At 32.3% G+C, this 19,556-nt stretch overlaps 2 protein-coding genes across 2 annotated transcripts; both read right to left on the minus strand.

Annotated features, from left to right (window-relative positions):
• Window positions 1–218: 218 nt before the first annotated feature.
• Window positions 219–1,049, minus strand: LOC115891361. Its single transcript, XM_030911813.1, has one exon. It carries the CDS (start codon window positions 1,047–1,049, stop codon window positions 219–221), a length of 831 nt encoding a protein of 276 aa, XP_030767673.1.
• A 137-nt stretch (window positions 1,050–1,186) lies between these two features.
• Window positions 1,187–2,665, minus strand: LOC115891362. The gene has a single exon (XM_030911814.1). It carries the CDS (start codon window positions 2,663–2,665, stop codon window positions 1,187–1,189), a length of 1,479 nt encoding a protein of 492 aa, XP_030767674.1.
• Window positions 2,666–19,556: the final 16,891 nt, after the last annotated feature.

The following is a 19,556-nucleotide window of genomic DNA, read 5'->3' on the forward strand; positions in this document are numbered from 1 at the left end:
AGCAGGTATAAGTGCGGCAATTTAAAATTTAAAGAAATTAAAATAATTAATCTTAATCTAAGAAATTACATAAAAGAAAATAATTTTATAAAAAATATTAAGTTTCCTTAACATTCCACCCACCAAAACATATGTTTTTAAAAATAAGATAAAGGAAAAAAGAAATAATAATGCAAAGTTAAGAATAAAAAAAATGTATAAAGAATTATTTTACCTTATTAGTTGCCAGGTAAAGGGCAAATTTTGACAACTGGCCTTTGTAATATCCCATGTGCAGTTGTAACTACACGAACAATATTGTCTTTTCCGGGATGAAGCTTTATGACTCTACCCAATTCCCAAGATAACGGAGATTTTGTTTCATGTTTGATCAGAACTAATGAATTCAGTTTTATTTCAGGAGTAGGTTCAGTCCATTTATGCCGTTCTTGCATTAAATGTACATACTCCTGAGACCAACGTTTCCAGAAATCAGTATGCATACGTTGAATTAGTTGCCATCTTGACAATCTATTAAGAGGGATAGAGGTCAGATCAGGTTCTGGAAAACCAATTGTTAAAGGTTCTAAAGTCAGAAAGTGACCAGGAGTTAATGGTTGTAAATCATTGGGATCGGCACTTATAACCGATAATGGCCGAGAATTCAGCACTGCTTCAATTTGGGTTAGAATAGTGGAGAATTCTTCATATGTCAAAATCTGAGAGCCGATTGTTCGATATAAATGAGATTTCATAGATTTTACACCGGCTTCGGCCAGGCCATTAAAGTGAGGACTGCCGGGTGGATTAAATTTCCAAGTAATGGATAAAACTTGAGCCGCAACCTGGGCGAATTGAAGCATTTGGTTGCTGGCACCTTTGAAATTAGTACCTTGATCACTAGAAGTAAAAGAACATCTGCCACGACGCGAAACAAAACGCTTAAAAGCGGCCAAAAAAGCCTCAGAAGTAAGGTCTGAAGTAGCTTCAAGATGTATTGCTTTGGTAGCTGAGCATACAAAAACACAAACATATCCCTTATAGATCTTGGCTTTTCTGTATCGATGCATTGTTAGAGAAAAGGGACCTGCAAAATCAATACAAATGGACGAAAAAGCCTTCAATTGTGAAATACGTAACGATGGCAAGTCAGCCATATAAGGATTGTATGATTTAGGTTTACAGCGAAAGCAACGAATACATCGATTTAAACATTTGTATATAGAACTTCGTGGAGATGTATCCAAAATTGTTGAAGGATTAAACAGTGCAATGTCTTTAAACCTGGGTGAAGGTTTGCTTGATGAATCCACTCAATAATCAAATCAGTAAGTCTGTGTGATTTAGGCAATAATATAGGGTGTTTTACATCGTAAGTGAAGTTGCTATTATTAAGTCTGCCACCCACCCTGACAAGACCTTCCGAGTCCAAGAAAGGTGCGAGTTTCCGAAAAGGTTTAGGAAGTAAAGCATTTGATAGAATTTTATCTATAATGTCTGAAAAGGTCTTTCGTTGAACATGTCGAATAATATAAATCAATGATTTACGCATTTCAGAAGATGAAATAAAAGAGGTTTTACTTTGCAGTGAATCTTTAGATTTAAGGAAAAATCTTAAAACATAGGCTAAAATTCTTTGAATTTTACGTATCGAAGAAAACTTGTGTAGCAGATCGCATATGATATCTTCTTCTAATGAAACATGGAGAGATGTTTGTTTTTCTTCACTGTAGACAGATTCACACATTTCTAAATGAGGTTGAGCAGGCCAGACATCTCGGTTGCAATGTTGAAGAAAGTTTGGACCGCGCCACCAAATTTTGTGTTCTAAGAGTTGAGATGCAGTTAAACCACGAGATGCGCAATCTGCAGGATTGTCACTGGACGGAACATAACGCCAGGAAGTGTTAGAAACTTTGCCTTGGATATGACTTACTCTGTTAGCTACAAAAGTTTTCCATTTATGAGGACTGGCAGCTAACCAGGCTAAAACGACAGTCGAATCAGACCATGCATATATGGAATTAAAACAGAGATAATCTGCGTAAGTAGTAGTAACAAAAGTAAGCAAATCCGCCAATAAAACAGCTGCACAGAGCTCTAGACGAGGCAATGAAACAATTTTTAATGGAGCCACTTTACACTTAGCAGTGACCAAAAAGGTACTGACTTGACCACTATCATTGATAGTCCGAAAATATATGACGGCTGCGTAACCAGTTTGGGAAGCATCACAGAAACCGTGCAGTTCCATACAAGAAATATTATCAGAAATTACACGTCGAGGTATTCTAATTCCAGCTAGTTGGGATAGTTCGGATTTATACCTATTCCAGACCTGCAATATTTCTGTAGAAGGAGTTTCATCCCAAGATATATTAGATTCCCAGAGTTTTTGTAGAAGACATTTTGCTAATAGAATAACTGGGGAAATAAAACCAATAGGGTCATATATTCTACTAATTTCGGAAAGTATATTCCGTTTAGTACATTGGCGATCAACTGGATTAAAAGAATAAGTAAACTCGTCAGATTTTGGACACCATTTTAGACCTAAAACTTTAATGAACGAGGGTTCTTCTTTGTCAAAGCTACAAGACATTTGTACATCAGAAGGAGGAATATGGCTTAACAAATCAGGTTGATTACTTGCCCATTTTCTCAATTCGAACCCCCCAGTACGCATAAGATCAACAAGTTCGTGTTGCAAACTTAGAGCAGAATTTAGATCTTTGCACCACAAATTGCGTCATCTATATAAATATTTTTCTTTATTGCCTTTGCAGCTAAAGGAAAATGAGACTCTCCCTGATTAGCAAGTTCTTGCAGTGTTCGAAGAGCTAAATATGGAGCAGACGATACCCCGTATGTCACTGTGAGCAGTTTGTATTCTTGAATTGGTTCATCTGAAGAAAAACGCCATATGATTCTTTGAAAGTTTTGAAATTGTGGTTGAATAAGAATTTGTCTATACATTTGCTTAATGTCACAAATAAAAACATATAGATGAAATCTAAAAGTTAAAAGAATAGAAGCAATATCCTGTTGTAACTTAGGTCCTATAAATAAAGAATCATTGAGAGATGTTCCATTCGTGTCTCGAAAACTAGCATTAAAAACCACCCTAAGTTTAGGTCCAGATATCTCATTTTTTATAACAGAATGATGAGGTATGTAGTAAGCTGTAGGAGAGTTATAGCACAGATAACACATAATCCAGATGGCCATTGCTTACGGAACAGCATGTTTTCGATGAGACAGTTCCCGATTAATGACACAGAGGGCGCCTATAGCCAAATCTAATAATATTTTTAAAACGAACGAATTTGGAGCCACACCACGGCCACGCGATGTGAAGCGACGTAGCCGGTTGTTCACATTTATAAGCAAATTCCCGGTCAAACCCAGGGAAAATGTATATTCGGACAATACTAGACAATTGGATATGAAAATACTAGTCGCAGTGGATGTTTGAAAGTCAGAATTTCTAGATGCATATGTATGCTATTTATAGCCATGAAATTTATAATTTAGATTTTATTTTTATTATTTGTCTCTTAATATTCATTAGCTGAAAATAAGGGTAAAGGTTATCTCTATAGTAATAAATAAAATTTGGCACATAGGTTCCTTAAGTGATGTAAATGAGCACTAAGAAGGGATTTTTTGAAAATTCGACCGCTAAGGGGGTGAAATTAGGGATGAAAAGCTGCATAAAAATTTGTTAAAATCTGGTTTAAGAGTATGAAATTTTTCACGAGTGCTCCTTGACTGACGTAATTGAACACTAAGGGGCAATTTTTGGAAATTCGCTCGTTAAGGGGGTGATATGGATGGGTACTTTTGTATACAAAAAAAGCATGTCCTAGGACTACGAAATTTTGCACAGAGGTGCCTTAAGTAGCGTAACTTAACAGTTCGATTATACAAAGCGATTTTAGGAAATTCTTCTACTAAGGGGTGAAACTGGGGGTGAAATTTTGCATACTTTTTTTAAAAATTAGTCCGAGGAGTTTGAAATTTGGAAATTGTTAATTAAGTGACGAAAGTGAGTACTCAGAAGCGAATTTTGGACATTCATCCCCTAAGAAATAAGGGATGAAAATTGGTATAAAAATTTGTTAAAATCGGTTTTAGAAGTATGAAATTCTGCGTAGACGTTCCTTATGTAACTTAATTTAGCACTAAGAGGCAATTTTAGGAAATTATCCCTCTAAGGGGGTGAAATGAAGGGTGAACGTTCTGAAAAAAAATCTGTCCTAGAAGTATGAAAATTTGCACAGAGGTTCATCAAGTGATGAAAGTTATACTCAGAAGCGAATTTTGGGCATTCATCCCTTAAGAAATAAGGGATGAAAATATGTACAAAAAATTTGTTAAAATCGGTTTTAGAAGTATAAAATTGTTCGCAGACGTTCCTTATATAAGGTAATTTAGCACTAAGAAGCAATTTTTCGAAATTTTCCCTCTAAGGGGGTGAAATGAGGGGTGAACTTTCTGAAAAAAATCTGTCCTAGAAGTATGAAAATTTGCACAGAGGTTCCTCAAGTGATGAAAGTGAGTACTCAGAAGCGAATTTTAGGCATTCGCCCCATAAGAATTAAGGGATGAAAATTTGTACAAAAATTCATTAAAATCGGTTTTGGAAGTATGAAATTTTGCGCAGACGTTCCTTATGTAACGTAATTTAGCACTCAGGAACAATTTTTGGAAATTCGCCCTCTAACGGGGTGAAATGAGGTGTGGACGTTCTGAAAAAAAAATTGCTTGTTATTGCTTAATTACGTTACATAAGGAACAAACAGAATTTCATACTTCTAAACCCGATTTTAACAAATGTTTGTACAAATTTTCATCCCTTATTTCAAGTGCAACTATATAAAAATTATACAGGGTGGCGCCTCTCATACGACTCGGAGGCTCCAAGGAGAACGACCAGTTCGTATTGAAATGAAATTTTGTGAGCATATGTAAGTTAATTCTGCGCACGTTTTAAAAATATAGAGAGTTCTACAGGGTGTCCCCAAAAAAAGTTACACATCAAATTTGTGTTTTTTTGTAACGGAATACCCCCTTTATTAATTAATTTTTAGATTCTAAGAGAAAAATAAAGGTGTGTTTTATTAGGGAAGTATATGACTGAAATGTAAGGTTTTAGACTTACTTAAGATTTTGAAGAACAATTTTTAAATTTCAAGAAAAACTACCTAAATTGGAATTTACTCTATTGCACTTTAAATCAAATTAAAACCTGACCCATAAAGTTATACAGGGTGGGGCAAAATTAATGCTGAACATTGGTATAACCTGTATAACTCCTTTAATACCCACCCTGTATAACTCCTTTAGTTTAATTGAATCACCCAGAATATTATTCCGATATTCAATGGGAAATTCATGTCACTTCCAAATACTATTAAGGTTGCCGGCCTACCCCTCAAACAAAGATTTTCCTAGATATTTTCATTTCTATGATTTAGTGTGAATAGATCTTTATTATTTGATAAAATCTAGGGTGGCTGTGATATGTCTGACGTTACTTCAACATAGCTGTCAAATTAGTTCAACTTTAGCAACTAGTTATCATTTTGGGTCAGTTCGTCAGTTGAAACAAAAAAAAATCTAAGAAATTTTCCGAAAATAGAAACTTATCCTACATCAGAGAGAATTGATATGATTCTATTAGTTAGCTCCTGATTTTATCTAGTCTGGGTTTTTTTATTTGATTAACATATATCAAATAAAAAAGCCCAGACTAGACAGTGTTAACAAAACTCGACCAAACCAAACCAAACTATTGTCTGAAACTGCATTTTTTTACTTACTAAATATAAATTTTACTTTGTTTTGTTGATCTTTGAAAGGTGTATAAAGTCGAATCATTTTAGATTGGACATTTAAATTTTATGGGATTTTCGGGATCCCGGAATTTAATATCGGGATTTCGGAGATAAACATACACGCCGCCGGGATCCTGGGAGTTCGGGATTTCAGGAAACTCTAGTCGTGAGATTAATGATGTACAGATGCATGTCATGTTGATTTGGAAGTGACAATCGATAAGATTTATCATATAATTTTACATACCTATTAAACGACAGCGATCTTCATTTCCAAGCCCACTCCCATGCCTTTTTTTTCTATCGTACGGTATATTCACTAACTGCATTACCTACTTATAATTTATAACAGTTTATATTCACTGATTCATTTATAATTTGTATCCACTTAATATTACTTGATTTATCCATCGTAAACTTTGCATAGATATAGAAATATAACGATGGACAACTCTTAATGTGTTAAATTATACCCTACGATCGAAAAAAAAACGGCGTCCGATTGGTTTGGAAATGACGATCGATGACATTCCCCATATAATTTTACATATCAAATGACAGCGATCTTCATTTCATAGCCATCGCTGACGCCGTTTTTTTTTCGATCATACGGTATATGGTAAAAGCCATCGATCACCATTTCTAAGGTAACTTAACGCCGTATTTTTACATACAAAATGTGCAAAAAAATTCTATATGAATGAACTCACAATTTTCTATCCACTTTGTACATAAATTAGGATCTCTTGACGCATGAAACTTAAACACATGTACACCTGATTTCCGAGAAATCTCACAATTGTAAAATTGACACTTATTACCAGATATTTTAATAATAATTATCACTAATCACACAGTTGTAATCAAAGACAGTCAAAGGTATATAGTATATTACCATCACAGATTACCATATATTACCCGGCTTTTAAAATATCCATTAAAAACAAAAAACAGTAACGACATATCTAAATATTCTATCCTTGTCGCATATGGTTCGTTCCTGTATTATTCTGTGATAAGGGAAGGAATAGAGATTTTCTGTGATAAGTGGTAAAGCTAGGTTTTCATATGTACAAATTTGGCAAACTTTCCAGGAAATTCGGTCTTATTTTTATTATAAAATTATTTATCATAAACAAATTTATTGTAAAAAAAAAATTTGAACGTATATTCAAATTTTAAACGTTTCAATTAATAAATAACGTAAATCACTTTTAAATTAAATTTAAGAAAAAAAAATCAAAATTAATAAAACGTAAATCACTATAACAAATCATTATTTTAATTTCAAATTTATATTTCGAAGTTATATTACAAGTTATTTACTGTTGTCTTATACAGAGTATATCAAGACAAATGCGAAACTTTAAGGGGTGTATTCTTTGTTATTTGTCAACATTTTTAAAATAAGCTGAAGAGGTTGAAATAAACTATTTCTAATATTCGTTAATTTGACAAAAAACTGGAGCAACGATATGGAAAAAATGGATAGATTTGTATATTTAGAACGTTTTTATGACTTGCAATTTTTCCATTAAATTCATTATTTGAAGTTAAAAAAAAATGTAAATCATTATGTATTGGGACCAAAAAAATATTTTAGCAAAAAAGCTGTTCGCCTTAAAAACAGTTTTATTTTCTACTACTGTAAAATATTTTTAAAAACGACATATAAAGTTGCCTATATATAAAGATAATTGATTTACAAACATGTTTTAAGCTACCCTTCCTAAATCTTCCTTAAAATAAAAAGATTAACAGATGGGAATACCTATTATACCGTATGATCGAAAAAAAAACGGCGTCCAGTTAGCTGGGAAATGGCAATCGATGACATTTCCCATATAAATTTACATTTAAAATGACAGCGATCTTCATTTCATAGCCATCACTGACGCCGTTTTTTTCGATCATATGGTATATCAAATAAAGTATTATTAGAAAAGCTCACTAGATTGTTTTCTAGTAAAAAAGACCTTATTTTGTCACAACAGGTGACATTTTTTTGTTTTTAATCAAGTAGGTTTTAAAAAACTACAATAGGTAAAAAAGTTTCTAAACAAATAGAATATCCAGATTAATTTATTTCCAATGACAATAATGTGTAAGTTTGTAATTAAAGTTAGTTAATAAGAATAATAGGTGTAGTATATTTCAACATCATTCACTGGTTTTAAAAACATCAAAAAATATGCATGTGTTTTCATAGTATAAATATGAATTGTTCCTTACGTTAGTTCTTATTGATATAAAAGCAAAAAAGTATAAAAATTAAAAGCTGCAATTTTATTAAAAATATGTTATTCTAACACATATTTTTTTAACTGTAATGTTCTAAATTGATCAAAATATAAATGTTATTTTTTTCCTAGGAAAAATAAAACTTCATAACTTAATTTTCATAAATAAATTTATTTCTATTAAATTTTATAGAGCAATTTGTATTACAGTTTTATTTCACATATTTTGTAATACTGCTTCGGTGCAGTGCCCCATTGCTATCTGTGAGTTCATTTAAATTATGACGACATTACTGATCTAGAAGATAAAAATGTACCTAAGTACCTTAATATTATAATCAAAAATGGCTAATTTTGTAAATTATTACCTATAATGGTTAGATGAGTTATGAATGTAAACTTCTTTATGCTGGTTTCTTGAAGTTAGGTGATATTAATTATCTTCGCATCATCATGGGCTCTAATCAACTGTAGAGTATTCGTCAATCAACCTGAAATATGTAATATAATTTACTTTATATTTACGAAAAATTATCATTTTCTTTTTATGAAAATTTTGAGTTTAAACTTAAATGTGATTAGAATAAATATACATCAGTATTTAACATTTTATCATAGGTAATATTCTATATATTACCTGTGATTTTATGCTAAAATGTTTAGTTTTGTGAAAATATTACTTACCTATAATATATATTTAAACGAGTTCCTGAATGTACAATTTGTTTATCACGATGTCAAGTTCTAAATCTTGTATTGGTTGTCTAAAACTGTTTGATTTTGCTTAGTTATATTGTATCCTATATTTTATTAAACAAACTCAAAATAATGTTTATAATTACCTTCATCAGCCTTCATATCATTAAAGTTATTATTATCACTTATCATTATCAGTCATTATGTAGTTATTTGTTCATTTGTTGCTCTGTTTGTTGTTGTTTGTTTTCAAAGATCAAAAATTTCAAAGATTTTGAGGTTAATGTCATATGAAACTTTTCGTAATTAGGCAACTGGTAAATGACGTGTGACGATAAATTAATAAAATAATAATGAACGTATTAAGTTAAATATTTATATATTAATTTAACTAGATATGTTAAATTAATATCATGTTTATAAATTACATAATTTTTAATTTGGTATACCTTTAATTTTATATATTCATAATGAAATGAAATATATTTCGATATAACGTTTGGCAACCACGCAACTGAAGTGCAAGCGACATCTGTGCAAAAGAAGCAAAACCTCCCAAAAAAGTGAGAAAAGAAATCTAAAAATTTCAGATTATTCAAACGTCACTCCAATATTTTTCCAAATTGGAGTGAAATTAGGGTGACAATTTTTAACACGTAAGGAGCCATCTGGATTATGTGTTATCTGTGGTTATAGTCTTCCGGAGGGATCAATACCATATGTCCATTGTTGAGATAATCCTGCATAAACTCACAGTAAGCTTTACGAAGCTCTGGATTTTTAGCAAGCCGGAACTCTAGTGATGTAAATAGTCGACGAGCTTGATAACATGTATTACGGAAGAATGGATTCGGTATTTTAAACGGAAGAGGTACACAGAATCTGCCAGACTGATCTCTATAAGTTAGCGATCTATAAATTTCCTCACACTGGACATCCTCAGTAGACAGGCTAGAAATTTTAGGAATTTCCTCAACTTCCCAAAATTTTTGAAGCTGAATATCTAAGTTACTTTCAATAGAAGTATGGCAGCTTAGCAAAGTTGAATTATGTAACGGTACATGGTCAGAAACTGCCATACCTTGAAGAATATATCCGAAAATTGTTTCTAAAGCAACAGGTTGACCCGGTTCACCTAAAACCCGTCCCGAACGTAGAATATGAGGTACCAATTCAGCACCAATTAAAAGGTCAATAGGACCTGGTTTATGAAATGAATAATCAGCTAATTTAAGATTCTGGATATGTGTCCAAGACAAAGGATTTATATTTATCTTAGGTTGGTCAGAACAAATTTTCGGTAAAATGATACTATCAAAAGAGAATAGAGGATTAGAATCATTAATGGTTTAATCGTACAATGTGTGACGCCCTGATTTGTTTGCGCTGACATTCCATTAAGTCCTTCAATGGGAATAGAAAAGCGTTTACGTGGTAATCCAAGACGATTTACACATTTTTCTGTAATAAAGTTAGCCATGCTAGCGGAGTCAAAGAGAATTCGAATTTGTTGAAAGTTTCCCCGAATATCTTTGATGTCGACAATGGCTGTAGATAATAAAACCGTAGATTGTTTAGTAGATAACGTGCTCGCCATAGCACTGACAGAAGGGCCAGGAGTTGACTCTAGGATTGCACGGTCATCAGTGTGATTGAAATTTGAATTGACTGGAGTATTAGATGAAGAACTATCTATAGCTTTATCCAGATGCAATAATGTGTGATGAGGAGATCCACAAATTTTACATTTAAAAGAAGAATTGCATTTTCGTACAGAATGGGAAGATAACAAACAATTTGTACATAAATTGTGTTGTTTAGCAAAGTTTAACCAGTCCTGCGGTGTTTTTGAAAGAAAGGAAAAACATCTGTATAATGCATGTGAAGATGAACACAGTACACATTTCAGTTTGTCCCCCTTATTAGATTGATATGGTGTGGCATTGTTATTACTTGTCATAAAGGCTGGATAACCAGTTTTAATTTCTGAAGATTTTTTATTAGATGAAAAACTAGAGGATTGATACGATTGTTTGCTCTTATCCTTATAATGTTCATTATTATATGAAGTAGTAAACTGAACTGACTCTAAGGCTTTACATTTATTTTCCAAAAAATGTGTTAAATCTGAATATGTCGGAATTTCGACAGTATTTTGAACTTCAAAATCAGTCCTAATAGAAACATTTAATTTTTGCAATAACATATTAAATAAGAGAAAATCCCAATGAGTAACAGGAAATTGCAAAACGCGTAGCGCAGAAATATTTTCTATTATTATGGATTATATGGATATATATGGATTATAAAATAAAATCCGGCTATGTATGGACCAAAAATGTGCAGAAATGCAGTTGTGGACTGTATTAATTTTAAATTTTAGTTTGACTGGTCTTATTTTATCAATGAAAATTACGTTAATAGCTGGGAGAAACCGCACAGAGAAATGAGAAACCTGCTCCTACCTTTAATGGTCGTCTCAGACAGCTTCAGAGGGCCCTCTTCTCGATCTTGATCTTCTCAGCGCTAATTTTCACACATACACTAACATAAATCGTCTTTGAAGGGATTTAACTTTTAAGTTCAGACTTTCGGCGCGTACCGGTTAGCTGACCAATTTCGTCGTACGACGGTTTTTAATAGACTGTGTGCCACACTTCCTAGTGTTCGGGCATGCGTACACTAATGTTGCAGGAAGCAGGTATAAGTGCGGCAATTTAAAATTTAAAGAAATTAAAATAATTAATCTTAATCTAAGAAATTACATAAAAGAAAATAATTTTATATAAAATATTAAGTTTCCTTAACAGCAATACTGTACGATCTTCCTAGCAGTCGCTCCGACACCGTCGGTCGGCGGCGGCGGTGACAAAGGAATTAGGCCGAAAAAACTTTATAAAGGAATAGCCGAACAGGGTTGCCGGGTTTGTTAGATTATAATTCCATACGAGAACAAAACTCTCGGTAGATCTTCAACAAAAATCAAAAGTACAGAAACAAAATAAAATATAATATTTAAGTCCAAAATTAGCATTCCTATGTGTTGTAATAATATATCACTCAAATAAAATACAAATATAATAAATATAACAAGAATTAGAAATAGCTAGGTATATTATTTGATATTAAAAAAAATTGAATTAAATAATATTAATATCGAGATTAACATATTAATAAAACATACAGCTTTCCCATTGAAATAAAATTAATTTTAGATATCACTGATTAAAATTTATTACTTTTTTTTATAAAACTATAACAAGTATAGATAGCAGTCATAAATTAATGTAGCAGTCACTCTTTACCTTTGTACACATTTTTATCAGTGATATCTAAAATTAATTTCATTTCAGTGGGAAAGCTGTAGCAACTCTCAACTCTTTTTTCATATTAATATATTTTTTTGACAGGAAAATCACTAAAATATTTGTCCGAATTTAGGTTGTTTCTTAACTTAAATTTTGTTTTTTGTTTACATTTTTTTGGGGAAAATATGGGTTCAACCAAACCAAAAATATAGGGAAACAAAATGTCGATATTTTGGTGAAAGTTTGAAACACCTTATGGAGCATGTTAACAAAGCAAAGAATTTAAAAATCATCTTATTATCTAAGTGTATCTTTTCTCGATAGTTTGTTCCTTCGTTTATCTCAATAGGCTTTATTTCTTTTGGAGGTACCCGCTTTTGAAGAAGACACCAACATTTTTTCGTGTTTTTTATATTAAAAATATTCCTTTGCTTTTGGTTCTAATCAACAGACCTATAAAATAGTGTTTATAATTTATGTAATATCTGTCTTTGAAACATCATATTATTATTGTCTGCTGGGTAATTACTCTAGCAGAGATGGTTTTAAGTCATAAAGTTTATGACGCTTTGTTGCCATTGGTTTCGTTCATTCCAGTCTCCGTCACGCAGATCCCTTGAGCTCATCGTCTTCTTGACACCTTCCATCCAGTTTGTCCTTGGTCTTCCCCGTTTCCTTCTCTTTTGTAGAAGCCAGTTTAGTACCTTCTGAGGCAGTCGAGTGTTGTCCATCCCACAGTCCATCCTTCTCACATGTCCATACCACTTCAGTTGGGCTCTTTCTATTTCCTCTACTATAGTTTTCTGTCTACCCATTTTATCCCTGATTGTCTCGGTTCGTACTCTATCCAGTCTTGATGTTCGTGCTGATCTCCTTATCGCGTCCATTTCTATCGCCAGTAATTTTCTTTTGTTATTCTCCGTTAACCTCCATGTTTCCGCTCCAAATGACAGATTGCTCTAAAAAATAGCTTATACTTTAGAACCTCAAAGCATCTCTAATAATATGTCGCAAGCTAATAATTTTTTTTTTAGGGACAGTGGCACTACAAAAGCAATAAAGACTATTTTATAAGTGTGCTGATGAGGTCCCAAAATGAAAGAGATGCTTTCAATGCTAAAGTTGCTGTAAATCATTACTGTCTTATTCAAAAAAAAATATCTCCAATAAAAATAAAGCTATTGGGATGAATTAAAAACCGAACTATTGAAAAAAGACGCACCGAGATGATAAAATGATTTTTAAAAATATTGCTTGCTTTGTTTAAACTCAGTACGTATTAGTACTCAGACTATCATATTAAGTATTATTAATAATTAAGTGTATTTAATATATAATTTATTTAATACAGTGATACTATAACAAGAGATAAACGGAAAATTCATTCAAAATAGAGATGCTTCATTTTGTTTGGAAATTACTTATTTATTTATATTGATTCTCCATCAGCTGACATTTCCAAAAAAGTGTGGCGATAGACATAGTACAACTTGAACTAAAATATTTTAATTTTTAAATATTTTAGTCTTTTTCAGCCTATTTGATCAGTTACTGTATAGTTATTAAAAATTAAAATTACTTTCTTTATAATTTAACAACAAGATTTGTGAAGTTGGGAGATCTAGTTCGTTATATATATATAGCTCTGTTAGAACAACAAAACTACATTAAAGACAACTGCACCAACGCATTCTGAGAATTCTATCTAAGTCCAATAAGCTTTTGCTTCAATTGAATTACTTGCGGTTTTTGTGTCCAAATTTAAACAGTTTTAGTTTGGACGTGCAGTTCTCGGAAATATATTGTTAGATTAAAGTTCGGATTTATCAAGTTTTTGTCTTAATTACTTTTGTACACTTTTTATTATTATAGGGAACTTGGAAAGAGATTACAAGGATAAACCTTAGGATTTATTTTTATTCAACAATTCTTTCACCTATTCTTGATATATATTGTATATTATGTTGATTTTTGTTACTTTTAATTACTCTTTACTAATCGTTACTCGACTACGAAGTAATAATTTCAAATATTCTTTACTTTGATTACTATGATTACTTTGTACTGATTTTGGTACTGCTGTCAATTTTGTCAACTGCTGGCAAACTTTGTGTCTAATTTCACATGCTTAAGGATATATTTTTAAAAATAGATTCTTAGTAGGTACTGACGTTTTTCATTAAATGGACCTCTGTGTGTAAATTTAGTACTTCTAGAACCGTTGCAATTTTTTTGTACAAATACTCAAAATTGATCGAAAAAAAATGATTGAAAAAAATCACCCCTTAATGTCACTTTCATAACTAAGGGCACAATATTCTGTGCAAATTTTTATACTCGCGAATTTCTAAAAATCGTCCCCTGGTGCTCAATTACGTTACCTCTGAAACTTCTATGCAAAATTTCATACTTCTAAAACCGATTTTAACAAACTTTTGAAACAACTATCACCAATAAATTTCCAAAATCGCTTCTAAGTACTCACTTTCGCCACTTAAGGAACCTCTGTATAAAATATCATACCCCTAGGAATAATTTAAAAGAAGTTATATTCAAAATTTCACCACCACTTTCACCCCCTTAGAAGATGAATTTCCGAAAATCGCTCTGTTCAATTGGGCCTCTGTGCAAAATTTCATACTGCTAGGAGAGATTTTAACATATAGGTATAAATATAAGTACGATATACGATAAACTGAATGATAAATATTATAATTAGTTATAGTAATCGAAGTAATCGTATGGTTTTAAATTCGTTAGGCACTCATGACATCGAGTATCGATAAGTAACGAGTACTCGAGTAACGAATACTTACTTTTCCAACACCTCTACTTCAGTGGTATATAAGTATATAGCTATATTTGGTAGTTATTGTAAAGAAGATATATCTTTTCTATATATATTCTTCATATCATTAAGACCACAGACCTTTCTGACAACTTGAAAATATATATGAATGAATACAATATGGATACTCTCATTTCTTCAATATTTTTTTTATAAAAAAATAAAGAAGTTCATGCTTAATTCTACAGATTATTCAGATATCAAGAAACTTTATTTGGAATTAAATACAACTTCACTGAGACCATCGGAGAGTTCGATCTAAACCCGGGCAACTTAATTACTTGCGGCTTTAGCACTGGAATCCTAATCGTTTTTATTTTGAATTTACATTCCCCGGAAAAAGTGTTATCAGATTATCAAATTATCGTTTACATTTTAACAGTACTTATTTCAATTATCTTCGTAGAAATAATCTTATTAACAACGAGTAACATTAGAAAATACAAATTTGTCATACAAATCAACTGTATAAGTCAACTGGTCTGTGTGTGCTCCAAAGAAGTATTTTAAGATCCGTTTTTTGTGGTTTTATAGGTATATTAATTAGCTGACACGGCAAACTTCGTAGCGCCTGTTAGTCAATGGATATTGTGTTCATTATTAGCTAAACTTATTTAGCATATTTTTAACGTAATAAAATGAATGAATAAAAATGTAACGGGTATTCCAATAAAAGGTTTCGAATGTTGATAACAAATAAAATAAAAGTTTCATAACATCCTTAAAGTTATTTATGGCAGTGCGTAGCTGGCCAGTGTACAATTATACGTAGAACACAATATCTGCCAAATGGCAACCACGACTTCCCTGGCAGCACAGTCCAAAGAACACACGGTATATATTTTTAAAGTAATACCATTATAAAAGGTAATGTGTGTAATGACAATTAGAATCTAGATCATACTACAACGCTAAACTGACATAAGAAAATAATCACTCTACGTAAAATGTGTACAATATTGTTTTAAGACTGAAACTATAAAATATGTCGTTGGTAATGTAAAACATACCACATAACTTAGCTACATAACTTAGCTGATAGTTATTCTCTTCGTACAGTCTCCTTCCAAGCAACGACAGCTGAGATGAGGCCTACATCTTTACGCTTTTCTGGCGTTACCCGTTCGCCAAGACATCAAAAGTGAGGTCAGGAAGAAAAAAGCATCCCGAACAAATACAGCCACAAACTATAGACTAATCTTATCCTAAGCATGCATCTGAAAAACCAGTAGGCTTAAATTACTATGTATATATATTGAGTACATCGGAGTTTAAAACTTGCTATAAACTCACCTCAAAATATTTCGAGGGTTTTCATGAAAGACAAATCCAGTTGCTCCTTCTATTAGACATGTTGGAGGATGAAGAAAAAAAAAACAGCGTGTTAGCAAAGAACCAAATATGGTTGGAACCAATTCAGGTCGATTTGGACTAATCTAAACTTTACCCTATAAATACGCAGTAAGAATAGTGAATCTACAAGAGATACTATCATATCTCTACTTGTTGCGTTGAAATTTCAGCTGCTTGAAATTCTGAAGAAAGAAATAAACAATTCGAAATTCTAAAAGCCCCGAGCTACTGATGGCGTCAGCTGGTGGCAATGAAAAGTGAGGTTAGCGAGGGCGCGACCACAGAAAGATAGCAGTGTTGCCAACTAGACCAAACTAAACAATGTAGTTCAAAACTACCAGGGTTGAAACAGAAATTATCAACGCTTGCAATAATATACTAAATCATCATCATCATCACCATTTCCAGCATATTCAATCATTACCAATTATGGTGCCTGATTCTTGCCAGATGTCTTGCCATTTTTGGGATTTGATTACCATTTGAGGGATTTGACTTATTACTTGTAATTTATTACCTGGATCTTTTGTCGTATCTGCTCTATTCTTTTAGGTCTTTCCTGGTTAGCCCTGTGGCACATTGTGCGTTTTCGCGGTTGCCGCAGAAATGCAGAGATGGCGACAACACATGCAATTATATGAGACATGGCACTCTATGCGTTTTTGCTGCAACACCGACGCTGTATGTATTGTATATGGTTGGTGCGGCGCCGGCACCGGCAGCAATAAAAACGGATGGCATTTCAACAGCACCGCAAAAAGGTGCAGTGTGCCACCAGGCTTATTCCCAACATATTTCGTTCTATTAAGCGTTGTGCGATCTGCAGTGCAAAGTTCTACTGAGCATTGTGCAAAACTGCAGCAACTGTGTAATAGTTGTCCCAAATATATATATTCTTCTACTATTTCCAGTGTTGTGATATTTATTAGAATGTTTTTTTCTTTCAACTAGTCCGTTGTACATTACTTTAGTTCTTGCTAAATTCATTTTGAGATTCATTCTCAAGATATTTAGAATGAAAATAGTCAATGCATGTCATTATTGACAAAAATAAACATGTTAAGTAGATAGTTATTTGACTAAAATGATAAATTTGGGAACTTTTTATTTTTTTAAATTAATCATAATTTTTTTTCGATAAATAATGATAAGACAGCTTCTGTTGAACTTTTGGCACAAAAACATTTCAAATTTATGATTTCAGCCTAACAAAACTATTTAGTCAAGATGTTTAATTTACGTCAATGATGACAGGTATTGATAATTTTGATTCCAAATATCTCGAGAACCATTACTTGTAGCGATTTCACCAATGGACCTTTTTACGTACAAATTGTCGTAAATGTATATTTTTTACTCAGTAGTTTTATACATGTACGCACGAAAAGTTATTACGCTTCAAACCAGTTAAAAATATGTAGGTGGCGCCCTCTACAAGTAGGAGTCATATGGACATCAAAATCAAATTTCTCATGTCAAAAATCTCCCAGACGCTAATTTTCATCAAAATATTGACATTACTTCAGAAATTATTTGAAAAAAATCGAAATAAAAATGAAACTTCTACACCCTGTATCTCCGAAACTAAGCATTTTAGGACATGCATTAATACGAACTTTTTTCCTTATTTTTTTCTGCAGAATATCACAATATGCTGCCCAAGTTTCCCGAATACAGTTCGGACCACCCTTTATATTGCTTTCCGTTGAAATAAGACAAAAATTTTTTAAAAACAATTTTAAATGATATTATATTTGAGTCATTGAGTCTTCGCGAAAACTACACAGTTTGTATTTAGAGAAATACCTGTCAGCTCGAAAATTATCATTTAAACCACGTCCCTATTGGTAAATATAATTAGGCGGCTATCGTTTCAGAATTTAACACCAAGCATAATAAAAGCCCCCTTTTTGCTTAAATTTAATTACTTGCGGTTTCTGTATCAGAATTTAAATAGTTTTGAGTCTGGATTCAGGAACATCACCAGATATATTGTTCGATTGACCTTTAATTTTAACTACCAGTAGATTAGACTCGATTTCGTTTTAGAATAAATTGAAAATTGATATTCCCCGTTCGGTCGGTTGGCTATTTCATTAAAATAGATGTATAGAATAATTTTTTTTTTTGTTGACTGAGTTAATTCATTTCGTTCGAAAAGCTAAAATGGGGGTGTTTATTGATTTTAAATGTTTTAATTTGTTTAAATAATTGAAAGAATTGAATACTTGATTTATGTAAAATACATAATACAATTTTGTAATTTTTTAATATAAATATGGAAGTTGCTATAAATGATGACTGTTTTGTTATATTTAAAAACTCGTTAGAACTAATTCTATTATTCATTTTAGAGAGTTTTTAGTAATTTCAATATTTAATTAACAGAAGTCTGTTTCCCACTGTCACTGTGTTGTCACTGGAGAAATCTACGAAATAAAAATACATATAGATAAAGTATATGGTACCGGGTGGTGCATCGTCGTTGGAAACATAAGATATCTCATGCAAATTTTGAACTGTCTAGATATTGGCTCCCTCATTGATTTTATAGCGAAGTCGTCAATAGACTTTTTAAAGGTCTACGTTTGGTAAACACACATGCCAAATTTGAATTTTGGACAAGCCGATTTTGAATAATTTGAAAAAAGTACAATTAAAACGATTTTTATATTAAAACTGAATAGACAGTGTATCTGACATGTTTCGGTTAATTTTTCCTGAATAATATATTAAAATTAAATTACTTTTGACAATGACAAAATCATAGTTTCTAAACCTAAGGTATGTCAGTTTTGGACTGGTGTTTGATTGTTTGGTTTTAATTTAAAAATAGATGCTGCAATCTTTCTTAAATTACTCAAAATCGGTCCAAAATTTTTTACGATTTTTGTAATTACTACAGCTTTGAATCCCAATGGCAGCCAGCTTGTCAAGAGACAGTTTGTCAGCAAAAGGAAAATATCTGTGCATTACGTAATAAAAACTACAAAAGTAGTTAGTGTAATTCAGACCTTGGGGCATCAGGGGGCACCCCATTGTATTTACCCCTTACTTCTACATGCGGGACTCTGTAGAAGTGGACCGACTATTCCTAGCGACTCGTGGGAACACTATGAGATCCAGCATTAAAAATACCACCAGTGAAGCTGTGGGGAAGCCCCCTAGCGACTCTGGGAACATTACAAATGAAAGTTCTAAGGGATCAAATTCAAAGGAATGTGTGAAAATTCAAAGGGGCGGCTGACACTTGCTTAGGATCATCCTCCACAAGTGGCACATAAGCTACCAC

Source organism: Sitophilus oryzae, unplaced genomic scaffold (genome assembly GCF_002938485.1).
Source record: "Sitophilus oryzae breed Bouriz unplaced genomic scaffold, Soryzae_2.0 scaffold_1179_pilon_pilon, whole genome shotgun sequence".
Lineage (NCBI taxonomy): Eukaryota > Metazoa > Arthropoda > Insecta > Coleoptera > Curculionidae > Sitophilus > Sitophilus oryzae.

Bases quoted from the DNA above. Each gene is read 5' to 3' on its own strand.
- LOC115891362 (XM_030911814.1), bottom strand. From the start codon at position 2,665: ATGCGTACTGGGGGGTTCGAATTGAGAAAATGGGCAAGTAATCAACCT.
- LOC115891361 (XM_030911813.1), bottom strand. From the start codon at position 1,049: ATGCATCGATACAGAAAAGCCAAGATCTATAAGGGATATGTTTGTGTT.